This window comes from Aegilops tauschii, chromosome 7, assembly GCF_002575655.3.
Source record: "Aegilops tauschii subsp. strangulata cultivar AL8/78 chromosome 7, Aet v6.0, whole genome shotgun sequence".
Classification (NCBI taxonomy): domain Eukaryota; kingdom Viridiplantae; phylum Streptophyta; class Magnoliopsida; order Poales; family Poaceae; genus Aegilops; species Aegilops tauschii.
The window spans coordinates 80,245,578-80,270,113 of NC_053041.3; the positions used below are offsets into that span (position 1 = coordinate 80,245,578).

Below are 24,536 nucleotides of genomic sequence, written 5' to 3' on the forward strand. Positions count from 1 at the left end.
CTAGGAGATGCATAGCAACGAGAAGGGGAGAGTGTGTCCATGTACCCTCGTAGACCGAAAGCGGAAGTGTTATGTTAACGCGGTTGATGTAGTCGAACGTCTTCACGATCCAACTGATCTAGCACCGAAAGTACGGCACCTCCGAGTTCAGCACACGTTCATCTCGATGACGTCCCTCAAACTCTTGATCCAGCAGAGGGTCGAGGGAGAGCTTCGTTAGCACGACGGCGTGATGACGGCGTTGATGATGTGATCCGCGCAGGGCTTCGCCTAAGCACTACGATGATACTATCGGAGGAGTAAACGGTGGAGGGGGGCACCACACACGGCTAAGACAATGTTGTGCCTTTGGGGTGCCCCCCTTCCCCTGTATATAAAGGAGGGAGGGAGGAGGCGACCAGCCTAGAGGGGGCGCTCCAGGGGGGTCCTACTAGGACTCCCAGTCCTAGTAGGATTCCCCCTTCCTTTCCGGAGAAGGGGAGAAGGGGAAAGAGGTGGAGGAGAAGAAGGAAAGGGGGGCCGCGCCCCCCACCCCTAATCCAATTCAGTTTGGGCTTGGGGGACACGCGCCTCCACCTGGTCGTTGCCTCCTCTCTTCCACTAAGGCCCATGAAGGCCCAGTAGTCCCCCGGGGGGTTCCGGTAACCTCCCGGTACTCCGAAACTTATCTGATACATCCCGAAACCATTCAGTGTCCGAATGTAACCTTCCAATATATCAATCTTTACCTCTCAACCATTTCGAGACTCCTCGTCATGTCCGTGATCTCATCCGGGACGAACAAACTTCGGTCACCAAAACACATAACTCATAATACAAATCTTCATCGAACGTTAAGCGTGCGGACCCTATGGGTTCGAGAACTATGTAGACATGATCGAGACACATCTCCGATCAATAACCAATAGCGGAACCTGGATGCTCATATTGGTTCCTACATATTCTACGAAGATCTTTATCGGTCAAACCGCATAACAACATACGTTGTTCCCTTTGTCGTCGGTATGTTACTTGCCCGAGATTCGATCATCGGTATCTTCATACCTAGTTCAATCTCGTTACCGGCAAGTCTATTTACTCATTCCGTAATGCATCATCCCATAACTAACTCATTAGTCACACTGCTTGCAAGGCTTATAGTGATGAGCATTACCGAGAGGGCCCAGAGATACCTCTCCGATACACGGAGTGACAAATCCTAATCTCGATCTATGCCAACCCAACAAACACCTTTGGAGACACCTGTAGAGCATATTTATAATCACCCAGTTACGTAGTGACGTTTGATAGCACACAAGGTGTTCCTCCGATATTCAGGAGTTGCATAATCTCATAGTCAGAGGAACATGTATAAGTCATGAATAAAGCAATAGCAATAAAACTTAACAATCATTATGCTAAGCTAACGGATGGGTCTTGTCCATCACATCATTCTCTAATGATGTGATACCGTTCATCCAATGACAACACATGTCTATGGTCAGGAAACATAACCATCTTTGATTAACGAGCTAGTCAAGTAGAGGCATACTAGGGACACTTTGTTTTGTCTATGTATTCACACATGTACTATGTTTCTGGTTAATACAATTCTAGCATGAATAATAAACACTTATCATGATATAAGGAAATATAAATAACAACTTTATTATTGCCTCTAGGGCATATTTCCTTCAATTTCGGCACTAGTTCTGAAACTTGAAAATAGATTTATCCGTACCCATCCTACCTTGCAAAGATTGTTTTATTAGCTTCCCGTTATAAAAGACCCTAGGGCTAAAAAGATAGCTACCCATGTTCTAATGAATGAATTTGAATACATAATAAGGGAAGCTAGGGAATTTTTTTTATTTTTATGGTATGAGCCGTGAAAAACCGATGATAGATGAAGTCCTTTACAATAGTGACTATATGTTGAGACATTTCCTGGAAATAATCAAATCTTCGACAAGAATCTTAAAAAGGAAATCCCCATTTTAGATATAATCCCACAAGCTTTCAATGATGTCAATCAACAATATTTTTGTATTGTTGCCGGAAATCAAAGGGGATACGTAGATGGGAAACTTGATAATGCTAAAATTTCTATGGCTAATGTGCTTCAAGTTCTTTTTGCAAAACCTCCTGACAAGGATACATCTACGGAGAATAAGAAGAAAGATGAATACTTAGATCCGTGCTTTTTGCCTAGCTAGGGACGTAAAACGATAGCGCTTGTTGGGAGGCAACCCAATGAATAAATTTTATTTTTGCCTTTTTCTGTCTATTTTTGAGTGTTTGCGCAATTATGCAATTTTTATGATTGTGTTTTTATGTTTTAATTAGTGTTTGTGCCAAGTAAAGCCATTGGGATCATGTTGGGTGATAGTTGATTTGATCTTGTTGGAAAGCAGAAACTTTCGCGTCCAGTAATACAATTTTGAAAATTCACAGAAGCGATGAAAAATTATGAATTCTTTACACAAGATTGATCTACAAATTGCCTATGTTGTCCTAATTTTTTATAATTTTTGGAATTACAGAAGTATGAGCAAAATTCGCGTCTTTATAGACTGTTCTGTTTTTGACAAATTATGTTTTCTTTGCATTGTGTGCTTATTTTGATGAATATATGGTTCGTATAGGGGGGTATAAGGCATGGTAAAGTTAGAATACAGTAGGTATAATGCAATAACAAAATGGAATGGGTTTGCAAAAGTTCTTAAAGTAAAGATTGGTTTTATTATACTAACAGATCTCACGAAGGTTTTGTTGAGTTTTGTGTGATTGAAGCTTTCAAGTTTTGGGTGAGATCACGATGGATGAAGGAATAAGGAGAAGCAAGAACCTAAGCTTGGGGATGCCCCGTGGCACCCCAAGATAATATTCAAGGATGAACAAGCAACTAAGCTTGGGGATGCCCCGAGTGGCATCCCCTCTTTCTTCTAACGACCATCGATATTTATTTGTCACATGTCTTGAGTTTTGCTTGGAGCGTCTTGTATGATATGTGTCTTTGCTTGTTTTTTTTTGGTTTTGTGTCAAGTATCCTTGCTGAACACATCTATTTTAGAGAGCCAGAATTATGCTATGATTTCTTAGAATTGCTCTTTATGCTTCACTTAAATTTTTTGAGCTATGGAATTGCTCTAGTGCTTCACTTATATCTTTTTGAGCATGGTGTGGTTTGTTATTTTTTAAGAAATGCTCTCATGCTTCACTTAGATTTATTTGAGAGTTAGTATTTTTTAAGAAATTCTCTCATGCTTCACTTATATTATTCTGAGAGATGAGAATCTCTATGCTCATGTTCTTCACTGAAATTTATTCAAGCTTGCCAAAAAGCAATTGTAATAAATGAAATTAGTCCCAAAGTGATAGATATTCAAGAGGGATATAATAAAAACTTTCATGAAGATCATTGGACAAAATAAACTTGATTGTTTATAACAGTTTTGAGATCTGATGATAGTGATATGTGAGTCATGTTGGTGAGTAATTATGCTTTAGTAAGAACATTGGTGTTAAGGTTTGTGATTCCCTTTGCAAGCACGAAAGTCAATAGTTATGCAATGAAATTACATCCTATTTGTGGTGCATTATTCGGTGTTAGTTATGCTTAATGCTCGTTTATGATATTTTTCGTCTCTTGGTTGGTTGCTTCTCAATCTTTTGCTAGCCTTCGCTTGTACTAAGTAGAAATACTACTTGTGCATCCAAAATCCTTTAAACCAGTTTTGCCATATGAGTCCACTATACCTACCTATATGCGCTTTTTCCGTGCCGTTCTAAGCAAATTTGTATGTGCCATCTCTATTATTCAAATAAATTCCCTTTTTGTGTGTTCGTACTGCTCATGAAGAGGTAGGGGGTGGCCGACATTTTTCCATGCTAGATATGTTATTCTCAAGATGAGTGTTTATTCACTTGTCATTGCACGAGAGTATGGCAAAGGTTTTAGGGATGCCCAGTCCCGAAATGCAAAGAAATTTACTTTATGTTGTCAAATAATAAATTCCTTGGAAAGTGTTGGTATGGGCGGTACCTGTGGATACGGCTAGCCGTGGAATGTGAAAGAAAGGTGGAAAAAGAATAAACTTTATTTTCTGTTTGGGAACCATGTCTAGCAAAAGATGTATCTAGCCCATTATGATGTATCTAGAATGGAAAGCTATCCCTAGCCCATTATGATGTATCTAGCATGGAAAGTATTGGGAACTACTCGATCATTTTTGTTGACGGGAAAGTCATGCCACCCAAATTTTTTTATCTCTCAATTTAAGCTTTGAGCTTTGGCACGTCTACAAATCCCTACTTCCCTCTCCAAAGGGACTATCTATTTACTTTATGCAATTTTTATTTTTACTTGAGTCTCCATCTTCTCTTATAAAGCACCAACTAAGGGAACTATGATCGTACTTGAGCATTGGATGTAGCTAATATGGGAGTGTGTTTCATGAATGGATCAATGATTGGGCAAAATGGGCTAGGAATAGCTTTCTTTAGTGTTGATATTTTGAAAGACATGGTTGCTTGTCGGTATGCTTGAGTATTGAAACCTTCATGTCAAAGCTAGACTATTGCTTTGAACCATATGAAAGTCCATATGTCCATGGTACAAAAGAAAAGAATATGGGATGAACATGTCAGGCAGCATACCACATCAAAAATTCTGTTTTTATCATTTACCTACTCGAGGACGAGCAGGAATTAAGCTTGGGGATGCTGATACGTCTCCAATGTATCTATAATTTTTTATTGTTCCATGATGTTATATTATCATTCTTGGATGTTTTACAATCATTTTCTAGCAACTTTATATCATTTTTTGGGACTAACCTATTGACATAGTGCCCAATGCCAGTTGTTGTTTTTTACTTCGCAGGATATAGCTACCAAACGGATTCCAAACGCAGCAAAACTTTTTGAAGAATTTTTCTGTACCAGAAGACACCTGTTGGTCCAAAGAAGTACCAGAGCGGGGCTCCGAGGGGAGAAAACCCCACCTGGGCGCGCCTGGGGGCCCAGACACGCCTTGGTGGGTTGTGCCCACTTCGGCTGCCTCCGGCACCGCCTCTTCGCTCTATAAATACCCCGAAAATCCAAAAACCCTAGGAGAGTCCATGAAACACAATTCCAGCCACCGCAAGTTCCAGAACCACCAAATCCAATCTAGACACCATCATGGATGGGTTCATCATCCTCATTGGTGCCTCTCTGATGATGCGTGAGTAGTTCATTGTAGACCTACGGGTCCGTAGTTAGTAGCTAGATGGCTTCCTCACTCTCTTTTGATTCTCAATACAATGGTCTCTTGGACATCTATTTGATGTAACTCTCTCTTTGCGGTGTGTTTGTTGGGATCCGATGAACTTTGAGTTTATGATCAGATCTTTTTATCCATGAAAGTTATTTGAGTTTGTTTGATTTCTTATATATATGATTACTTATAGCCTCGTATTTATTCTTCGGATCTTTGGTTTAGTTAGGCCAACTAGATCAGTTTTTCTTGCCATGGGAAGAGGTGCTTTGTGATGGGTTCGGTCGTGCGGTGTTCTTTCCCAGTGAATAAAAGGGCAGCAAGACACACATTGATCGTTTCTATTAAGGATAACAAGATGGGGTATATTACTACATGAATAGATCTTCTCTACATCATGTCATCGTTCTTATTGCATTACTCCGTTTGTCCATGAATTTAATACAGTAGATGCATGCTGGATAGCGGTTGATGCGTGGAGTAATAGTAGTAGATGCAGGAAGGAGTCAGTCTACTAATCTTGGAGGTGATGCCTATATAATGATCATTGCCTGGATATCATCATAATTATTTGAGATTTTATCAATTGCCCAACAGTAATTTGTTTACCCAGCGTATGGTATTTGTTGGCGAACGTAGTAATTTCAAAAAATTTCCTACGCACACGCAAGATCATGGTGATGCATAGCAACGAGAGGGGAGAGTGTTGTCCACGTACCCTCGTAGACCGAAAGCGGAAGCGTTAGCACAACGCGGTTGATGTAGTCGTACGTCTTCACGATCCGACCGATCAAGTACCGAACGCACGACACCTCCGAGTTCAGCACACGTTTAGCCCGATGACGTCCCTCGAACTCCGATCCAGCCGAGTGTTGAGGGAGAGTTTTGTCAGCACGACGGCGTGGTGACGATGATGATGTTCTACCGACGCAGGGCTTCGCCTAAGCACCGCTACAGTATTATCGAGGTGGACTATGGTGGAGGGGGGCACCGCACACGGCTAAAAGATCAAACGATCCATTGTTGTGTCTCTAGGGTGCCCCCCTGCCCCCCGTATATAAAGAAGCATGGGGGGTGCGGCCGGCCAGGAGAGAGGGCGCGCCAGGAGGAGTCCTACTCCCACCGGGAGTAGGACTCCCCCCCTTTCCTAGTTGGATTAGGACTTGGGAGGGGAAAAGAGGAGGAGGAGAAGAAGGAAGGGGGGGCGCCGCCCCCCTCTCCTTGTCCTATTCGGACTAGGGGGCAGGGCGTGCAGCCCTTGCCCTGACCGCCTCTCCTCTCTTCCACCAAGGCCCACTAAGAACCATCAAGTTCCGGGGGGGTTCCGGTAACCTCCCGGTACTCCGGTAAAATCCCGATTTCACCCGGAACACTTCCGACATCCAAACATAGGCTTCCAATATATCAATCTTCATGTCTCGACTATTTCGTGACTCCTCGTCATGTCCGTGATCACATCCGGGACTCCGAACAACCTTCGGTACATCAAACATATAAACTCATAATATAACTGTCATAGTAACGTTAAGCGTGCGGACCCTACAGGTTCGAGAACTATGTAGACATGACCGAGACACGTCTCCGGTCAATAACCAATAGCGGAACCTGGATGCTCATATTGGCTCCCACATATTCTACAAAGATCTTTATCGGTCAGACCGCATAACAACATACGTTGTTCCCTTTGTCATCGGTATGTTACTTGCCCGAGATTCGATCGTCGGTATCTCAATACCTAGTTCAATCTCGTTACCGGCAAGTCTCTTTACTCGTTCCGTAATACATCATCCCGCAACTAACTCATTAGTTGCAATGCTTGCAAGGCTTTAAGTGATGTGCATTACCAAGTGGGCTCAGAGATATCTCTCCGACAATCGGAGTGACAAATCCTAATCTCGAAATACGCCAACCCAACAAGTACCTTCGGAGACACCTGTAGAGCACCTTTATAATCACCCAGTTATGTTGTGACGTTTGGTAGCACACAAAGTGTTCCTCCGGTAAACAGGAGTTGCATAATCTCATAGTCATAGGAACATGTATAAGTCATGAAGAAAGCAATAGCAACATACTAAACGATCGAGTGCTAAGCTAACGGAATGGGTCAAGTCAATCACATCATTCTCCTAATGATGTGATCCCGTTAATCAAATGACAACCCATGTCAATGGCCAGGAAACATAACCATCTTTGATCAACGAGCTAGTCAAGTAGAGGCATACTAGTGACACTCTATTTGTCTATGTATTCACACAAGTATTATGTTTCCGGTTAATACAATTCTAGCATGAATAAGAAACATTTATCATGATATAAGGAAATAAATGATAACTTTATTATTGCCTCTAGGGCATATTTCCTTCAGTCTCCCACTTGCACTAGAGTCAATAATCTAGATTACACAGTTATGATTCTAACACCCATGGAGTCTTGGTGTTGATCATGTTTTGCTCGTGGAAGAGGCTTAGTCAACGGGTCTGCAACATTCAGATCCGTATGTATCTTGCAAATTTCTATGTCTCCCACCTGGACCAGATCCCGGATGGAATTGAAGCGTCTCTTGATGTGCTTTGGTTCTCTTGTGAAATCTGGATTCCTTCGCCAAGGCAATTGCTCCAGTATTGTCACAAAAGATTTTCATTGGACCCGATGCACTAGGTATGACACCTAGATCGGATATGAACTCCTTCATCCAGACTCCTTCATTTGCTGCTTCCGAAGCAGCTATGTATTCCTCTTCACACGTAGATCCCGCCACGACGATTTGTTTAGAACTACACCAACTGACAGCTCCACCGTTCAATGTAAACACGTATCCGGTTTGCGATTTAGAATCATCCGGATCAGTGTCAAAGCTTGCATCAACGTAACCATTTACAATGAGCTCTTTGTCACCTCCATATACGAGAAACATATCCTTCGTCCTTTTCAGGTATTTCAGGATGTTCTTGACCGCTGTCCAGTGATCCACTCCTGGATTACTTTGGTACCTCCCTGCTAGACTTATAGCAAGGCACACATCAGGTCTGGTACACAGCATTGCATACATGATAGAGCCCATGGCTGAAGCATAGGGAACTTCTTTCATCTTCTCTCTATCTTCTACAGTGGTCGGGCATTGAGTCTTACTCAACTTCACACCTTGTAACATAGGCAAGAACCCTTTCTTTGCTTGATCCATTTTGAACTTCTTCAAAACTTTGTCAAGGTATGTGCTTTGTGAAAGTCCAATTAAGCGTCTTGATCTATCTCTATAGATCTTGATGCCCAATATATAAGCAGCTTCACCGAGGTCCTTCATTGAAAAAATCTTATTCAGGTATCCCTTTATGCTATCCAGAAATTCTATATCATTTCCAATCAACAATATGTCATCCACATATAATATTAGAAATGCTATAGAGCTCCCACTCACTTTCTTGTAAATACAGGCTTCTCCAAAAGTCTGTATAAAACCAAATGCTTTGATCACACTATCAAAGCGTTTATTCCAACTCCGAGAGGCTTGCACCAGTCCATAAATGGATCGCTGGAGCTTGCGCACTTTGTTAGCTCCCTTTGGATCGACAAAACCTTCTGGTTGCATCATATACAACTCTTCTTCCAGAAATCCATTCAGGAATGCAGTTTTTACATCCACTTGCCAAATTTCATAATCATAAAATGCGGCAATTGCTAACATGATTCGGACAGACTTAAGCATTACTACGGGTGAGAAAGTCTCATCGTAGTCAATCCCTTGAACTTGTCGAAAACCTTTCGCAACAAGTCGAGCTTTATAGACAGTAACATTACCGTCAGCGTCAGTCTTCTTCTTGAAGATCCATTTGTTCTCAATGGCTTGGCCGATCAACGGGCAAGTTAACCAAAGTCCACACTTTGTTCTCATACATGGATCCCATCTCAGATTTCATGGCTTCAAGCCATTTTGTGGAATCTGGGCTCACCATCGCTTCTTCATAGTTCGTAGGTTCATCGTGGTCTAGTAACATAACCTCCAGAACAGGATTACCGTACCACTCTGGTGCGGATCTTACTCTGGTTGACCTACGAGGTTCGGTAGTAACTTGATATGAAGTTTCATGATCATCATCATTAACTTCCTCACTAATTGGTGTAGACGTCACAGGAACCGGTTTCTGTGATGAACTACTTTCCAATAAGGGAGCAGGTACAGTTACCTCATCAAGTTCTACTTTCCTCCCACTCACTTCTTTTAAGAGAAACTCCTTCTCTAGAAAGGATCCAAATTTAGCAACAAAAATCTTGCCTTCAGATCTGTGATAGAAGGTGTACCCAACAGTCTCTTTTGGGTATCCTATGAAGACACATTTCTCCGATTTGGGTTCGAGCTTATTAGGTTGAAGCTTTTTCACATAAGCATCGCAGCCCCAAACTTTAAGAAACGACAACTTTGGTTTCTTGCCAAACCATAGTTCATAAGGCGTCGTCTAGAGCATAACCCCAAAACGATAGCGGTAAATCAGTAAGAGACATCATAGATCGCACCATATCTAGTAAAGTACGATTACGACGTTCGGACACACCATTACGCTGTGGTGTTCCGGGTGGCGTGAGGTTGCGAAACTATTCCGCATTGTTTCAAATGTAGACCAAACTCGTAACTCAAATATTCTCCTCCACGATCAGATCGTAGAAACTTTATTTTCTTGTTACGATGATTTTCAACTTCACTCTGAAATTCTTTGAACTTTTCAAATGTTTCAGACTTATGTTTCATTAAGTAGATATATCCATATCTGCTCGAATCATCTGTGAAGGTGAGAAAATAACGATATCCGCCACGAGCCTCAACATTCATCGGACCACATACATCTGTATGTATGATTTCCAACAAATCTGTTGCTCTCTCCATAGTACCGGAGAACGGCGTTTTAGTCATCTTACCCATGAGGCATGGTTCACACGTACCAAGTGATTCATAATCAAGTGGTTCCAAAAGTCCATAAGTATGGAGTTTCTTCATGCGCTTTACACCGATATGACCTAAACGGCAGTGCCACAAATAAGTTGCACTATCATTATCAACTCTGCATCTTTTGGCTTCAATATTATGAATATGTGTATCACTACTATCGAGATTCAAAAAAAATAGACCACTCTTCAAGGGTGCATGACCATAAAAGATATTACTCATATAAATAGAACAACCATTATTCTCTGATTTAAATGAATAACCGTCTCGCATTAAACAAGATCCAGATATAATGTTCATGCTCAACGCTGGCACCAAATAACAATTATTTAGGTCTAAAACTAATCCCGAAGGTAGATGTAGAGGTAGCGTGCCGACCGCGATCACATCGACTTTGGAACCATTTCCCATGCGCATCGTCACCTCGTCCTTAGCCAATCTTCGCTTAATCCGTAGCCCCTGTTTCGAGTTGCAAATATTAGCAACAGAACCAGTATCAAAATACCCAGGTGCTACTGCGAGCATTAGTAAGGTACACATCAATAACATGTATATCACATATACCTTTGTTCACCTTGCCATCCTTCTTATCCGCCAAATACTTGGGGCAGTTCCGCTTCCAGTGACCAGTTTGCTTGCAGTAGAAGCACCCAGTCTCAGGCTTAGGTCCAGACTTGGGTTTCTTCTCCTGAGCAGCAACTTGCTTGCTGTTCTTCTTGAAGTTCCCCTTCTTCTTCCCTTTGCCCTTTTTCTTAAAACTGGTGGTCTTATTGACCATCAACACTTGATGCTCCTTCTTGATTTCTACCTCCGCAGCCTTTAGCATTGCGAAGAGCCCGGGAATCGTCTTATCCATCCCTTGCATGTTATAGTTCATCACGAAGCTCTTGTAGCTTGGTGGCAGTGATTGAAGAATTCTGTCAATGACGCTATCATCCGGAAGATTAACTCCCAGTTGAATCAAATGATTATTATACCCAGGCATTTTGAGTATATGCTCACTGACAGAACTATTCTCCTCCATCTTGCAGTTGTAGAACTTATTGGAGACTTCATATCTCTCAATCCGGGCATTTGCTTGAAATATTAACTTCAACTCCTGGAACATCTCATATGCTCCATGACGTTCAAAACGTCGTTGAAGTCCCGGTTCTAAGCCGTAAAGCATGGCACACTGAACTATTGAGTAGTCATCAGCTTTGCTCTGCCAGACGTTCATAACATCTGGTGTTGCTCCTGCAGCAGGTTTGGCACCTAGCGGTGCTTCCAGGACGTAATTCTTCTGTGCAGCAATGAGGATAATCCTCAAGTTACGGACCCAGTCCGTGTAATTGCTACCATCATCTTTCAACTTTGCTTTCTCAAGGAACACATTAAAATTCAACGGAACAACAGCACGGGCCATCTATCTACAAACAACATAGACAAGCAAGATACTATCAGGTACTAAGTTCATGATAAATTTAAGTTCAATTAATCATATTACTTAAGAACTCCCACTTAGATAGACATCTCTCTAATCCTCTAAGTGATCACGTGACCCAAATCAACTAAACCATGTCCGATCATCACGTGAGATGGAGTAGTTTCAATGGTGAACATCACTATGTTGATCATATCTACTATATGATTCACGCTCGACCTTTCGGTCTCCGTGTTCCGAGGCCATATCTGTTATATGCTAGGCTCGTCAAGTTTAACCTGAGTATTCCGCATGTGCAACTGTTTTGCACCCGTTGTATTCGAACGTAGAGCCTATCACACCCTATCATCACGTGGTGTCTCAGCACGAAGAACTTTCGCAACGGTGCATACTCAGGGAGAACACTTATACTTTAATAATTTAGTGAGAGATCATCTTATAATGCTACCGTCAATCAAAGCAAGATAAGATGCATAAAAGATAAACATCACATGCAATCAATATAAGTGATATGATATGGCCATCATCATCTTGTGCTTGTGATCTCCATCTCCGAAGCACCGTCATGATCACCATCGTCACCGGCGCGACACCTTGATCTCCATCGTAGCATCGTCTCGCCAAACTTATGCTTCTACGACTATTGCTACCGCTTAGTGATAAAGTAAAGCATTACAGGGCGATTGCATTGCATACAATAAAGCGACAACCATATGGCTCCTGCCAGTTGCCGATAACTCGGTTACAAAACATGATCATCTCATACAATAAAATTTAGCATCATGTCTTGACCATATCACATCACAACATGCCCTGCAAAAACAAGTTAGACGTCCTCTACTTTGTTGTTGCAAGTTTTACGTGGCTGCTACTGGGCTTAGCAAGAACCGTTCTTACCTACGCATCAAAACCACAACGATAGTTTGTCAAGTTGGTGCTGTTTTAACCTTCGCAAGGACCGGGCGTAGCCACACTCGGTTCAACTAAAGTTGGAGAAACTGACACCCGCCAGCCACCTATGTGCAAAGCACGTCGGTAGAACCAGTCTCGCGTAAGCGTACGCGTAATGTTAGTCCGGGCCACTTCATCCAACAATACCGCCGAACCAAAGTATGACATGCTGGTAAGCAGTATGACTTGTATCGCCCACAACTCACTTGTGTTCTACTCGTGCATATGACATCTACGCATAAAACCAGGCTCGGATGCCACTGTTGGGGAACGTAGTAATTTCAAAAAAAATCCTACGCACACGCAAGATCATGGTGATGCATAGCAACGAGAAGGGAGAGTGTTGTCCACGTACCCTCGTAGATCGAAAGCGGAAGCGTTAGCACAACGCGGTTGATGTAGTCATACGTTTTCACGATCCGATCGGTCAAGTACCGAACGCACGGCACCTCCGAGTTCAGCACACGTTCAGCCCGATGACGTCCCTCGAACTCCGATCCAGCCGAGTGTTGAGGGAGAGTTTCGTCAGCACGACGGCGTGGTGACGATGATGATGTTCTACCAACGCAGGGCTTCGCCTAAGCACCACTACAGTATTATCGAGGTGGACTATGGTGGAGGGGGGCACCGCACACGGCTAAAAGATCAAACAATCAATTGTTGTGTACCTAGGGTGCCCCCCTGCCCCCGTATATAAAGGAGCAAGGGCGGGTCCGACCGGCCAAGAGAGAGGGCGTGCCAGGAGGAGTCCTACTCCCACCCAGAGTAGGACTCCCCCCTTTCCTAGTTGGATTAGGACTTGGGAGGGGAAAGAGGAGGAGGAGAAGAAGGAAGGGGGGCCGCCGCCCCCCTCTCATTGTCCTATTCGGACTAGGGGGCAGGGCGCGCAGCCCTTGCCCTGGCCGCCTCTCCTCTCTTCCACCAAGGCCCACTAAGAACCATCAAGTTCCCGGGGGGTTCCGGTAACCTCCCGGTACTCCGGTAAAATCCCGATTTCACCCGGAACACTTCCGACATCCAAACATAGGCTTCCAATATATCAATCTTCATGTCTCGACTATTTCGAGACTCCTCATCATGTCCGTGATCACATCCGGGACTCCAAACAACCTTCGGTACATCAAACATATAAACTCATAATATAACTGTCATCGTAACGTTAAGCGTGCGGACCCTACGGGTTCGAGAACTATGTAGACATGACCGAGACACGTCTCCGGTCAATAACCAATAGCGGAACCTGGATGCTCATATTGGCTGCCACATATTCTACGAAGATCTTTATCGGTCAGACCGCATAACAACATACGTTGTTCCCTTTGTCATCGGTATGTTACTTGCCCGAGATTCGATCATCGGTATCTCAATACCTAGTTCAATCTCGTTACCGGCAAGTCTCTTTACTTGTTCCGTAATACATCATCCCGCAACTAACTCATTAGTTGCAATTCTTGCAAGGCTTTAAGTGATGTGCATTACCGAGTGGGCCCAGAGATACCTCTCCGACAATCGGAGTGACAAATCCTAATCTCGAAATACGCCAACCCAACAAGTACCTTCGGAGACACCTGTAGAGCACCTTTATAATCACCCAGTTACGTTGTGACGTTTGGTAGCACACAAATTGTTCCTCCGGTAAACGGGAGTTGCATAATCTCATAGTCATAGGAACATGTATAAGTCATGAAGAAAGCAATAGCAACATACTAAACGATCGAGTGCTAAGCTAACGGAATGGGTCAAGTCAATCACATCATTCTCCTAATGATGTGATCCCGTTAATCAAATGACAACCCATGTCTATGGCTAGGAAACATAACCATCTTTGATCAACGAGCTAGTCAAGTAGAGGCATACTAGTGACACTCTGTTTGTCTATGTATTCACACATGTATTATGTTTCCGGTTAATACAATTCTAGCATGAATAATAAACATTTATCATGATATAAGGAAATAAATAATAACTTTATTATTGCCTCTAGGGCATATTTCCTTCAGTATTTTCTCAAGAGAAGCCATTAGTGAAATCTACGGCCCCGGGGTCTATTTTCTCATCATATATCTTCAGATCTATTTTGTTATTTGCCTTTTTATTTATTTGCATCTTTTTTTCCAGATCTATATTATCGGAAACCCTAAAATATCTCGTTGAATTTTATTTGCCTTTATTCTATTTGCATCTACTAATCTATCACTTTACCAATCTTTTACCCGGGAGGGATTGACAACCCCTCTTTTGCGTCGGGTTGCAAGTATTTGTTCTTTGTGTGCAGGTACCGTTTACATAGTGTTGCTTGGTTCTCCTACTGGTTCGATAACCTTGGTTTCATAACTGAGGGAAATACCTACCTTCGTTGTACTGCATCATCCCTTACTCCTTGGGGAAAACACTGACGCAGATACAATACATCAAGAAAGGATCAAGCATCGGTGGGGTGTCTCCTGTTAGAGGAAGCTTCAACAACATGTGTGCATGTATAGGCGAGGCGTCATCAAATAATGATGGTGACATCCTCTCAACGATTGAGATTACTCGAGGGGGGGTCAAATCGTCGAAGTCAGCACGGGCATGTGCTCTAGCTTTGCCATGCCCTTGAGTATCCCCTTGTTATGGTCAAGGTCGGGGTCAAAGTCCATGGCAAAGGGGTGGTCCTACATAGAGGAGAATGGTTAATAACCCCACCCGTTATAACAAAAGGGGTGATGGAAGTTTGACCATTGTTCAGTGCAGGCCCGAAAGAACGCCTCAATCTCAAATTTGAAAGAACGCTTCAACCTTAGGCACACCCTAGTCCAATAGTGACACATTTTACCATAATGCAAATGAAATTGACATTAAATGTAGTAATGATGATTGGAAATGCATGATATATGAGAAAAATTATCTTATGACATAGTGACACAAAATGCACGTATAGGCTAGGACCGATTGAGATTCGGGAGTCACTCAATGGTTGTGCTCAAACCTGTTGATGGCCTCGTAGGCGCGCCATTGCTCATCCCCCCCTCGTTGTTGCCCTCGCTAGGTGTTTCCCTACAACAAAAGATCCTCATAAGAAACGAGAGATTCAACCAAGTGAACTCTGCGAAGCCTCCAGTGCCATTAAGGATGAAACCTAGCTAAATACTACTCCCTCCATCTGATTTTATTGGGCCAAATAGTTGAAACACAAAGACCCAAAAGGTGCACGCGGACAGATAATTGGGAAGTAAATCTGATAATTGTGCTCCTTAATGTTCTTGACTTATTATCCTATTAACTAAACTACACCCACAACAACTACCATACACATGCAGCTTGGATTCTTCCAATTAGGAAAGCGCATGTGTGGGCTTTCCATCAAGTGGCGTAGGAATCGACTGGTCGAAGAAATAACTAACATATTATTAATGGAACGACCTAAAAAGGTACAACGTTTGGTGGTCCTTCGACCCAATAATCCTGGACATAGGGAGTACGATTCTACATGAATAGGTGGGGTCCACATCCTACTTGTCATCAACTAAGGCTGGTGAGAAGAGGCGAGGAGTCGATAGGTGGAGATACGTAGGGGTCTAGGGGAGTAAGAGGAAACATGGCGGAATGAACATGTAAGGAAAATGTAGTATCTGGTAGTACCAGTTTAGGAGTGTAGACTGGAGAACGCAGGTTGGGCCTTAGGGTCTTCTTCGTATTTTTCATTTTTCATTTTGGTCTATCTATGAAGGTTAGCTAACTATTGTACTAAGTTACATGAATATGTGGGATCCTTACCCTACTCGTCGTCGGCTTAGGATGGAGAGAAATGGGGAGGGGCCAAAGGATGAAGATCTGGAAGGAGGTAGGGGAGGAAATGGGAGTGGAGGGAACGAGAGTATTCAATAAAAGTCTAGCAGCATATACTACAATACACCACACAAGTTGGGTCTTAGGATCTTCTTTGTATTCTTTTTTGGTTTTAGCGAATCCATTGCTTTCCTTAGCATATGAATACACTCCCCCCCCCACAAGAATGGTCTCATTTACCTCTCATCCCTCCTTCTCTTGGGAGTCACCCATAGATATATCTAACTCCTCTCTCCTCCAGTTGCAGAAGAGGAGGTTGGAGTACATAGTAAGTCTATGGCTAGGTCTAGGTTTGCTCATGTGGCATCTGGTGTTATACTACCATGGAACTTCACTCCTCTTCTTGCGAGCGGTATCGGGTGGTTGCCTCGTTCTTCTTCCGGTCGGCTTCAATGATAAGAGCTTCTCTAGTAAGCAGTGGCGGAGCTTGAGCCGAAATCATGGGGGGGCCATGGGTTGGGGGGGCAAACATAATTCCTTTTGGATGATTTTTGGTGGATAAATAGGGCCAATACTAAGGTATATACAAAAAATTCTTATGAGATAGGGGGAGGGGGGCATGGCCCAAGTTGGCCCCCACCAAGCTCCACCACTACTAGGTAAGCTCGTAAGTCTAGGAAAGCGGGCTAATATAGATTCGTCATTCCTTTTTCACCGTCGTCGTGGGGAAGGAAGAACAGAGGGATTTGCGTTTTGGCTCAGTTCTGGAGCATTATGGAGTGACATGGATTTGCTTTGTGTGTATTTGATCACTACAACGTCTTTGAGCACCGAAGTTGAAGAGCAAGTTAACACATGTCTCTAATGTGCTTGTTGGCTTGTTTGGTTTGATTGCCACCTATGGGTCAGCCTATCGCCGATCCCCTCTGCGACCATTTTCAACATACCCAGATGTCTCTTTTCTTTGCTATACTCCCTTGTATCATCTTTGGGAGTCATGTCAACAAATTTAAAGGACTTACTTGTAATTTTTTATTTTTTGGGGGCACAACTGCCCCCCTCCACGGTCCACACACACACTCCTGAAAATCAATCATGGAAAGCCATTGCGCGAGCAGAGGGGAGCAGCGCACACCAGGTCACAAACACTCTCAGGATTCAGAAATCCAGCTGCAAGCAACAGAAATTAGCGAGATCACGCACGCCATGGCAGCTTTGTTGGATCTCATGCTGGTTCGCTCGTCGCCATCGCCTCGCTTGGTTGTTGCTCCACAGGCGTGCGCCGCACCGGTGGCCGGGGCGCCCGGGGAAGGAGAGGGAGCAATGCCGCCGGCCGTTCCGTGCCTCCGCGCCGTCGTGCTGCGGGAGGCGTTGAGGGAGCGGCTCGCCGGCGAATGGGAGGAGCGGCGCCGCCGACCACGGCCGCCCCCGCTGCATCTTCGCGTGGGCCAGTGCGGGAGGAACAGAAAGAGGAAGTGGGCCGGGCCGAGAAGACGGCCCTCAACTCCACCTTCTGCCCAAAGCCCGAGGGTAACCGCCTCACCCAACAAGGCGCGCTTCTCCTCTTCTCCCCGTCGCCGGAGCGCCTACGAGAAATCATTCATCCTCTCTGCCTCTCCAGCGATGGATCAGTTCCACGACAGGCATCACGTGCGGCTGCGGAGCTGCGTGCTCCGCACGTACCTCCACGCCGACCACGACGGGGAGCGCGTCTCCCTCAGCCGGCGCCGTGACTCGCTGAACACGGCGTGGGTGGTGCACATCCACCAACGCGCCGACGGCCCATACCTGCTCCTCCACAGCGCCGCCTACGGCCACTACCTCGGCACCACGTTCAAGCCGGCGCCGCTCGGCCACCACGGCTGCCGCACCGAGCAGCGCGACTACGACGACGAGCCGGACTTGATGGCCGTCATGTGGAAGGCCGCCAGGGCGGGCGTCCGTGACATCATCCTGCTCCGCGACGTCGCCGGCCGCTACCTCCGCGCCAATGGCAGGTACCTCCCCTGGAACACCGGGGTGACCGTCGACAACAAGGTCAGCGCCCTGATGTACTGGACCGTCGAGCACATCCCCGACAGAGACGGTCCGCCTGGCCTTCCAGGCCCGATCCACGTGAGTTCGCCATGACCCTGCTTCTTGAATCTTGATAACTCTCAAATTGCTTCTTGAATCAATTGAGCGAATTGAGTTTTGGGGGTTGCGAATTGTGTTCCATTCGCCGGAGAGAAATTATTGGTTCTGTTCTCCCCAAATTTTGCGATTCCTGAGACCTTCTTTGATCTCTTGAACCTAACCATGGTGGTTCTTTTGGACTCAACTGCAGACCCCCAGCCCCGGATACCACTCCCTCATGCTCTGGCGCAACCCGGTGGTGTCACGGCTGATCCGGTTCATGCTGTCCGATCCCAACGGCCCCATCTACACCCAGCACTGCTGGACCACGCTGCGGTTCAGGGGGAGGTCCGTGTTCCACCTGAGGGACGAGCTGGCCAGGCGCATCGCCTTCGTCCTGGACGGGCGTCAGTCCTTCGACCTCGTAATGTGCGTCCGAGCGGGCCGCCGGGGGCGTCTGACCCCACTCGTCATCGACCTGCCCAGCAGCGGCTACGGCGAGACCCTCTGGATTGTCGTCTTCATGTCCGGGACCCCAGGTGAGAGACACTCTCCATGTCCCAACTTCCTAATGATCTCCTTCGTAAATCGTAATGGTGGCAACAAGTGAACCGGTAGTCTTGACTGAATGCTATGATGCGTGTCCATGATCTTTTAGTCTTGACTGCATTTTGAACCAGTTTGCTGAAAACGTTATAATCCGAGGAAAAGTTTACTGAAATTGTTGTAGTCTAAAAAACAGTTAACTGAAACTGCTGTAGTCTGAAACTGTCAGGAGTTGGTAATTGTCTGCAACTGTTGTAGTCTTGTAGATAAGTGAAAGATGATTACACACAACCTTGGTATGGAAAGCATTGATTTCATACTACTCTCCTCGATTCAGATAATGCAGTACCTCCATTTGATACTATTTTTTGCCATCAGTAAAAAAGAATTGTGTAAAGCCATTGAAAATTATGGAACTTAAAAAAGCCAAATCAGCTCATTAATCTCTATTTAGACTTAGCATAGAAGAGGATATATCCGTTTGAGTTTGCCTATTTTACTTGGGCTTAATAACCTCTGAACAAAATTCAGGTTCCCACAATACTAAATTAAATCTAGTTTCTACAAACCATATTGTTTCCAGGTTTTGCACCTGAGCTATATTTCTAGTCTTGTCCTTTTTTTTTGTAAAACTCTGAGATTTGGATTGCTGATCTGCTTCCTACAAATATTGTTTGGCCAGAAATGTGTTGGTGTTCTTGAAATCTTTTATTGCACAATGCACAGATATTTGAACTCTTACTTAGTGTAGTCGTAATCTGATCCTTCTTGGAAAAAAGATTTTTATGATCGGTTTTGTTAGGACTTTGACTTGTATGAAAAGTAAAAGTAGCTGAATGGAAATAGTACTAGGTGCCAAGTGGATTTATCAGTCTGTGCACACATGGCAAAACGTGGTCTGAAGCTAGTAGAAGCTACTGGTTCCACATTACTGTTCTTGATTCAGATAACTCAGTTTGTCCATTTCGTAAAGTTTGCGCTAGTTGAAAAGGCAAACCATTTTGTAACATTTGCCGCTTAGTTCCTTGCACATTATATTGTTTCAGGTTTTGTCCTGTTGATCTTGTTTGTTATTTGGTCTTCCGTCTAACTGACTCATTATTTCTGCTATTTCAGCTTATAACGCACTGCGACACCCGGATGTCGATGCAGAGTAGAGAAAGATCAGAGCAGGAGTCCTGTCAGTTCACCTCTTCAGAAGTTTCACCGCCTCAGACATTATGACAGCAGAACTGGACCCGTACTTTTGCCTGTTGATAGATATAGGTTCAGAAAACTCAGCAGCTCCCGTGTTTCTTTTGCTAGCTAAAACTTGCTCCGTTCTCTCGACAGGATAGGGCGAACCTGTCAGTTTTGGCCTTGCGGTTCTATGATTCAGAACTGCTCAAAGCGTTGTGGCCAGTGGTTTTAGTAGTCGTCAGGGTCTCGCTCTTCTGCAATTCATTCATCTCTATGATATGTGGTTGGTACTTGCAATGAGTTGATCTTGCATTTCTTTTGGATGATGGATGCACTTCGTATAAATGAAAATTGCAGTGTTCTTGCCAATAATCCTGTCTTTCTATTAGGCCCTTGAGCTGGTGATTCAGAAATGCAAAACGTAGTGGGTTTGAGCTGGTGATGGTGCTTGTAGTTGTGCTGTTTTGAGTTTTGGCCAAGGAGCATGAAAAGGAATTTGTCTCGTGTGCCGAGCATCCGAGTTCTGAACTGCACCTGTACCCCAAGTGCTCCTTTTATGATTTTGAACTTGATTGAACAACCTGCCATTCCTTTGTAAATTCTGTACTGTATTTTTTTTTTCAATTTGTGTGTACATCTAGAGGTTGCTTGGCCGATTGCTAGCTCTGTGCACTGATGTGCCATTCCGGAGTCAGTTTCTTGTCACAAGGAACACTATGACCCCCCCCCCCCCCCCCCCCCCACACACACACACACACACGCACAGAGAATTGGGTTTTTGTTATTTTATAAGTTGTTTATAATTTACAAATAGCAGTGTCAGCCTTCTGTCCTATGTTACAGATCTTAAGTTATTTGTTGCATTATGATAATTTTTAGAAATAGGGTGATTTTCACAAGGTTGGTATCGATATATCCGTTATCTGCCCTACCATCCCATAACCTGAAACTGTTTGACAGTGCTCATATGTTTTCTAGTCAAATTCAGTCTGTTATAACTTCTCGTCCTGCAATTCGGGTTTTGCTGTGTGGGGATTGAACTTATAGAAGTAACAAAGAAACGAGATATTAATTGGGCGTTTGGTCTAGTGGTATGATTCTCGCTTTGGGTGCGAGAGGTCGCGAGTTCGATTCTCGCAACGCCCCAATGTTTTTTTTGTATTTAATTTATTTTCTTTTGTAAACAAAATGTGTGCTCTGCTCTCATCGCAAGATGGTTTGCCATAAGCTGAGCTGCTTAGCTTTGCCTTCAGCAAATCTCCTCAAGGTGAATTCTATTTCTAGGCGGAAAAGTTGTCTGCGCTCTTCAATAGCATTAATACATTCTCAGTAAGCTACCGGATATTTGTCTTATTACGAGCCCATTTTCGGCTTGCTGCTCTGCTCCGTCTGAACTTGACATTGATTAAAGATGCAGTGGACTGTATGTGGCAGGTTCCTCTCAGCCATCCCGCCGAAATGATATTTTTAACCTCTCCAATCTGAAGCCAATGATCCTCAAACCTGAACAGGTTACATCGAGTAATCTCGGAACTGAGCTCAACTATAATAGGTGCATGGTCTGAGGTGATGGAAGGGATGGCCGTTGTAACGCTACGATAAGGAGGTGCCAATAAAATTGTCAACCAAGTGGTTGTAGTATAGTGTAAGTATTACCGCCTGTCACGCGGGTGACCCGGGTTCGATCCCCGGCAACGGTTATTTTTTTATTCCTCTTGTTTTCTTTCTGCACTTACATTTCCATGCAAACTTTTGCTGGTTCAATCTTTTTTTTGAAATCTCCAGATCCCTTTATTTATTCAGTGCTAAATACACAAAGAATCTTTTAGAATACACAAAAATTCTTTTTTTTTCTGCACTTACATGCCCGTGCAAACTTTTGCTGGTTCATTTTTTAACTCTCCAAATCCCTTTATTTATTCAGTGGTAAATACACAAAGAATCTTTTACAATAAAAGGGACCAAGGCACTAGGGCCTCATCAAACCAAGTACTAGGGGGGGAGAACTTAGTTAATCTTGCTAACTCATGAGCAGCTGAATTTGCCCCACGATGGCAATGCTCGAACCGGGCTTTGCGCCAAATTGAGCACCCATAGCTTTGCGCCAAATTGAGACCAAACCGAAGTGCAAGGGCTTCGACAATTAGAGCATACATGCATTCCCTAGCTACATTGTTTCCTGCTGCCAAGAATTTCCCAGAGTTGTCCCGCAATACAGCACTAACAGTACCTTGCAGTGAATCAGGGTCGAACGCGGCATCAACATTGAGCTTTACTGTCTCGACAGACGGTCGTACTCAAGGGTTTCTCTGGATTTTTGCTTTCGGCTTTGAGGCAGCGATGAAGTTTGCTGCAAGGCTGTTTTGTCTGCTCCTTGTGAACTACGTAGCTTTCTTCGTTCCTGTCCCAACATAGCTGTTTCATTTGCAGGTAGGTCTAATAGATGCTCAAGCACAGCCTCACCTGCATGGTCACCACATTGACCGCTGACTAAGCACACAGGAAAGAAAAAAGGAAAAAAAACCTCTCTCTCCGTCGACCATGGTACCGAATGCCGACGCCTACTGGAGCCGGTCTTGCTGCTGCTGCCGTCCAGAGGTCGCGAAGCGCCCCTCCCCCGATCACTTACAGGCGTTCATCACCCAACGTTCCTCCACCGGCCACGCAGCAAAGCCACCCCAGCATCGCGAGCGCGAAGCAGCTAGGTGGCGAAGTCAACGGCGAGCACGGAACGCAGTACGAGCTCGACGGCGCCCTTCAGCCAGAACCGGAAGATTGGCTTGTCCGCCGGCTCATCGAGGTCGTTACCACGCGCAGAGATCCCGTCCATGAGGTCTCGCCGGAGTCGACGAAGACGACGGGGCAGTACGGTTGTGGTCGAGATCGGCGTTCCCCTGGTCGCCTTTTTTCATGGGGTGGCCGGGTTGGTTCGCGGCGGCGAGGTGACCATGACATGGTAGTTGGAGGCACTGATATCCGGCAGCAATTGCTTGTCGGAGTTGGATGCAGCAATGCGGCGGCACAGAGCACCGAGCATTGTGAGGCGCCCGGCTCGCGGTGAGCTTCCCGTCTCCTACCAGGCTACCAACATCTTGCTCGCGGCTCGCGGCGAGCTCTCCCGCGTCCAGGTTGCCCTCCGGAGGTGTGCGCGTTTGTGTGCTGGCGAACGTGGCCATGGGTGTGTGCGCGCGTGCCGTCGAGGCGCACGGAGGCGAGCTCGACGAGGGCGTGGTGTGCGCGCGGCGCGCACGTGTGTTTGTGTGTTCTGGCATGCTGCCGTGCTCACTCGCTAGCTACTGCCGTGTTCTAGGAGCGAAGCGGTGCTGCGTCTCGTGTGTGCAAGCTCCTGACCAGCAGTGTGTGCGCACGCTTCGAGCCAAAAGCTTTCTTGCGCGCGTGCTCCAGGTCTGGAGCATGTGTGCGTACAACGGACGGAGGCAGGGGTGGCGGGCAAGGCGGCGGTTGCTGTCTCGTGAGCAAAAATGCTACACGTACAGGCACATTCTACAGGTTTTTACAGGTTGAGGACCCTCTTCTAATTGACACCCGCCCCCCCCCCCCCCCTGATGTCCACGGATAGGCCCGTGCGTCTTAATCAATCCCCGGCCAATCAATGTTAAGCAAGTGAGGTCGGTCTCGTGAGGGTGGTCAGGGTCGGGCAAGTGAGAGACAGAAGCATTGACTGCTGATGTGGCGCTGCCCAGTCAGCATCGACCATGGTCAAAACCGCTTGACTCACACAAAACCAAGACCAAAACCGGTTGAGTTTTGGACCTTGCGGTTAATTCGAGGCGTATTTCAACCTGTTTCGGAGTTCAGGGTTGTAAATTAAACCGAGGAGTTAGTTTGGGGTTGAAATGTGGACTTCTCTCAACTTGTTTCACCTTTGGGCATTGGAATAACATGTGTTTGACACTTTTGTTGGTTCAGTTAATTGAGCGTGTAATATGAGCTTCTTTGGACCTTATGACATTGTTATGTTTTTATTTAATAATATGGCTGCATGCATCGATTGATGCAGAGGCCCGGGGTTAACCGCGCGGTTATTATTCATTCCCTTGCCCCGGCCCGAGGAAGGCCGCTTATACACGAGTCGCTGCTAAGGATCTTCAGCCATTGACCTGAACATAATATTTAGCTGGCAATTGGGTGATTTCTTTTCTCATTTTTTCTAAGGGTGCAATTGGGTGATTTCTTGGGCGTTACCGCCTTGTTGCCAGACCCGATTGCTTTATCGAATTTAGAGATTGGTCCATATATGTGCGCACGGTACGGGATATGCTTAGGGGTGGAAAGTGGTAGCGGATAATTCAAAATATCCGATATTCGTATTCGAGAAAATGCCTATTCATATCCGAAACATCCGCATCCGAACCAAA

The 24,536-nt window shown here is 45.0% G+C and overlaps 1 protein-coding gene and 1 non-coding gene across 2 annotated transcripts; both read left to right on the top strand.

Annotated features, from left to right (window-relative positions):
* The first annotated feature begins 17,322 nt into the window (after positions 1–17,322).
* Positions 17,323–20,508, top strand: LOC109768235 (uncharacterized). The gene is made up of 3 exons (XM_020326982.4): positions 17,323–18,432; positions 18,644–18,971; positions 20,095–20,508. Exons 1-3 carry the CDS (start codon positions 17,413–17,415, stop codon positions 20,133–20,135), a joined length of 1,389 nt encoding a protein of 462 aa, XP_020182571.2. The 5' UTR covers positions 17,323–17,412; the 3' UTR covers positions 20,136–20,508.
* A 723-nt stretch (positions 20,509–21,231) lies between these two features.
* On the top strand, positions 21,232–21,303 carry TRNAP-UGG (transfer RNA proline (anticodon UGG)). Its single transcript has one exon. It is a non-coding gene; the product is annotated as a tRNA-Pro (tRNA).
* Positions 21,304–24,536: the final 3,233 nt, after the last annotated feature.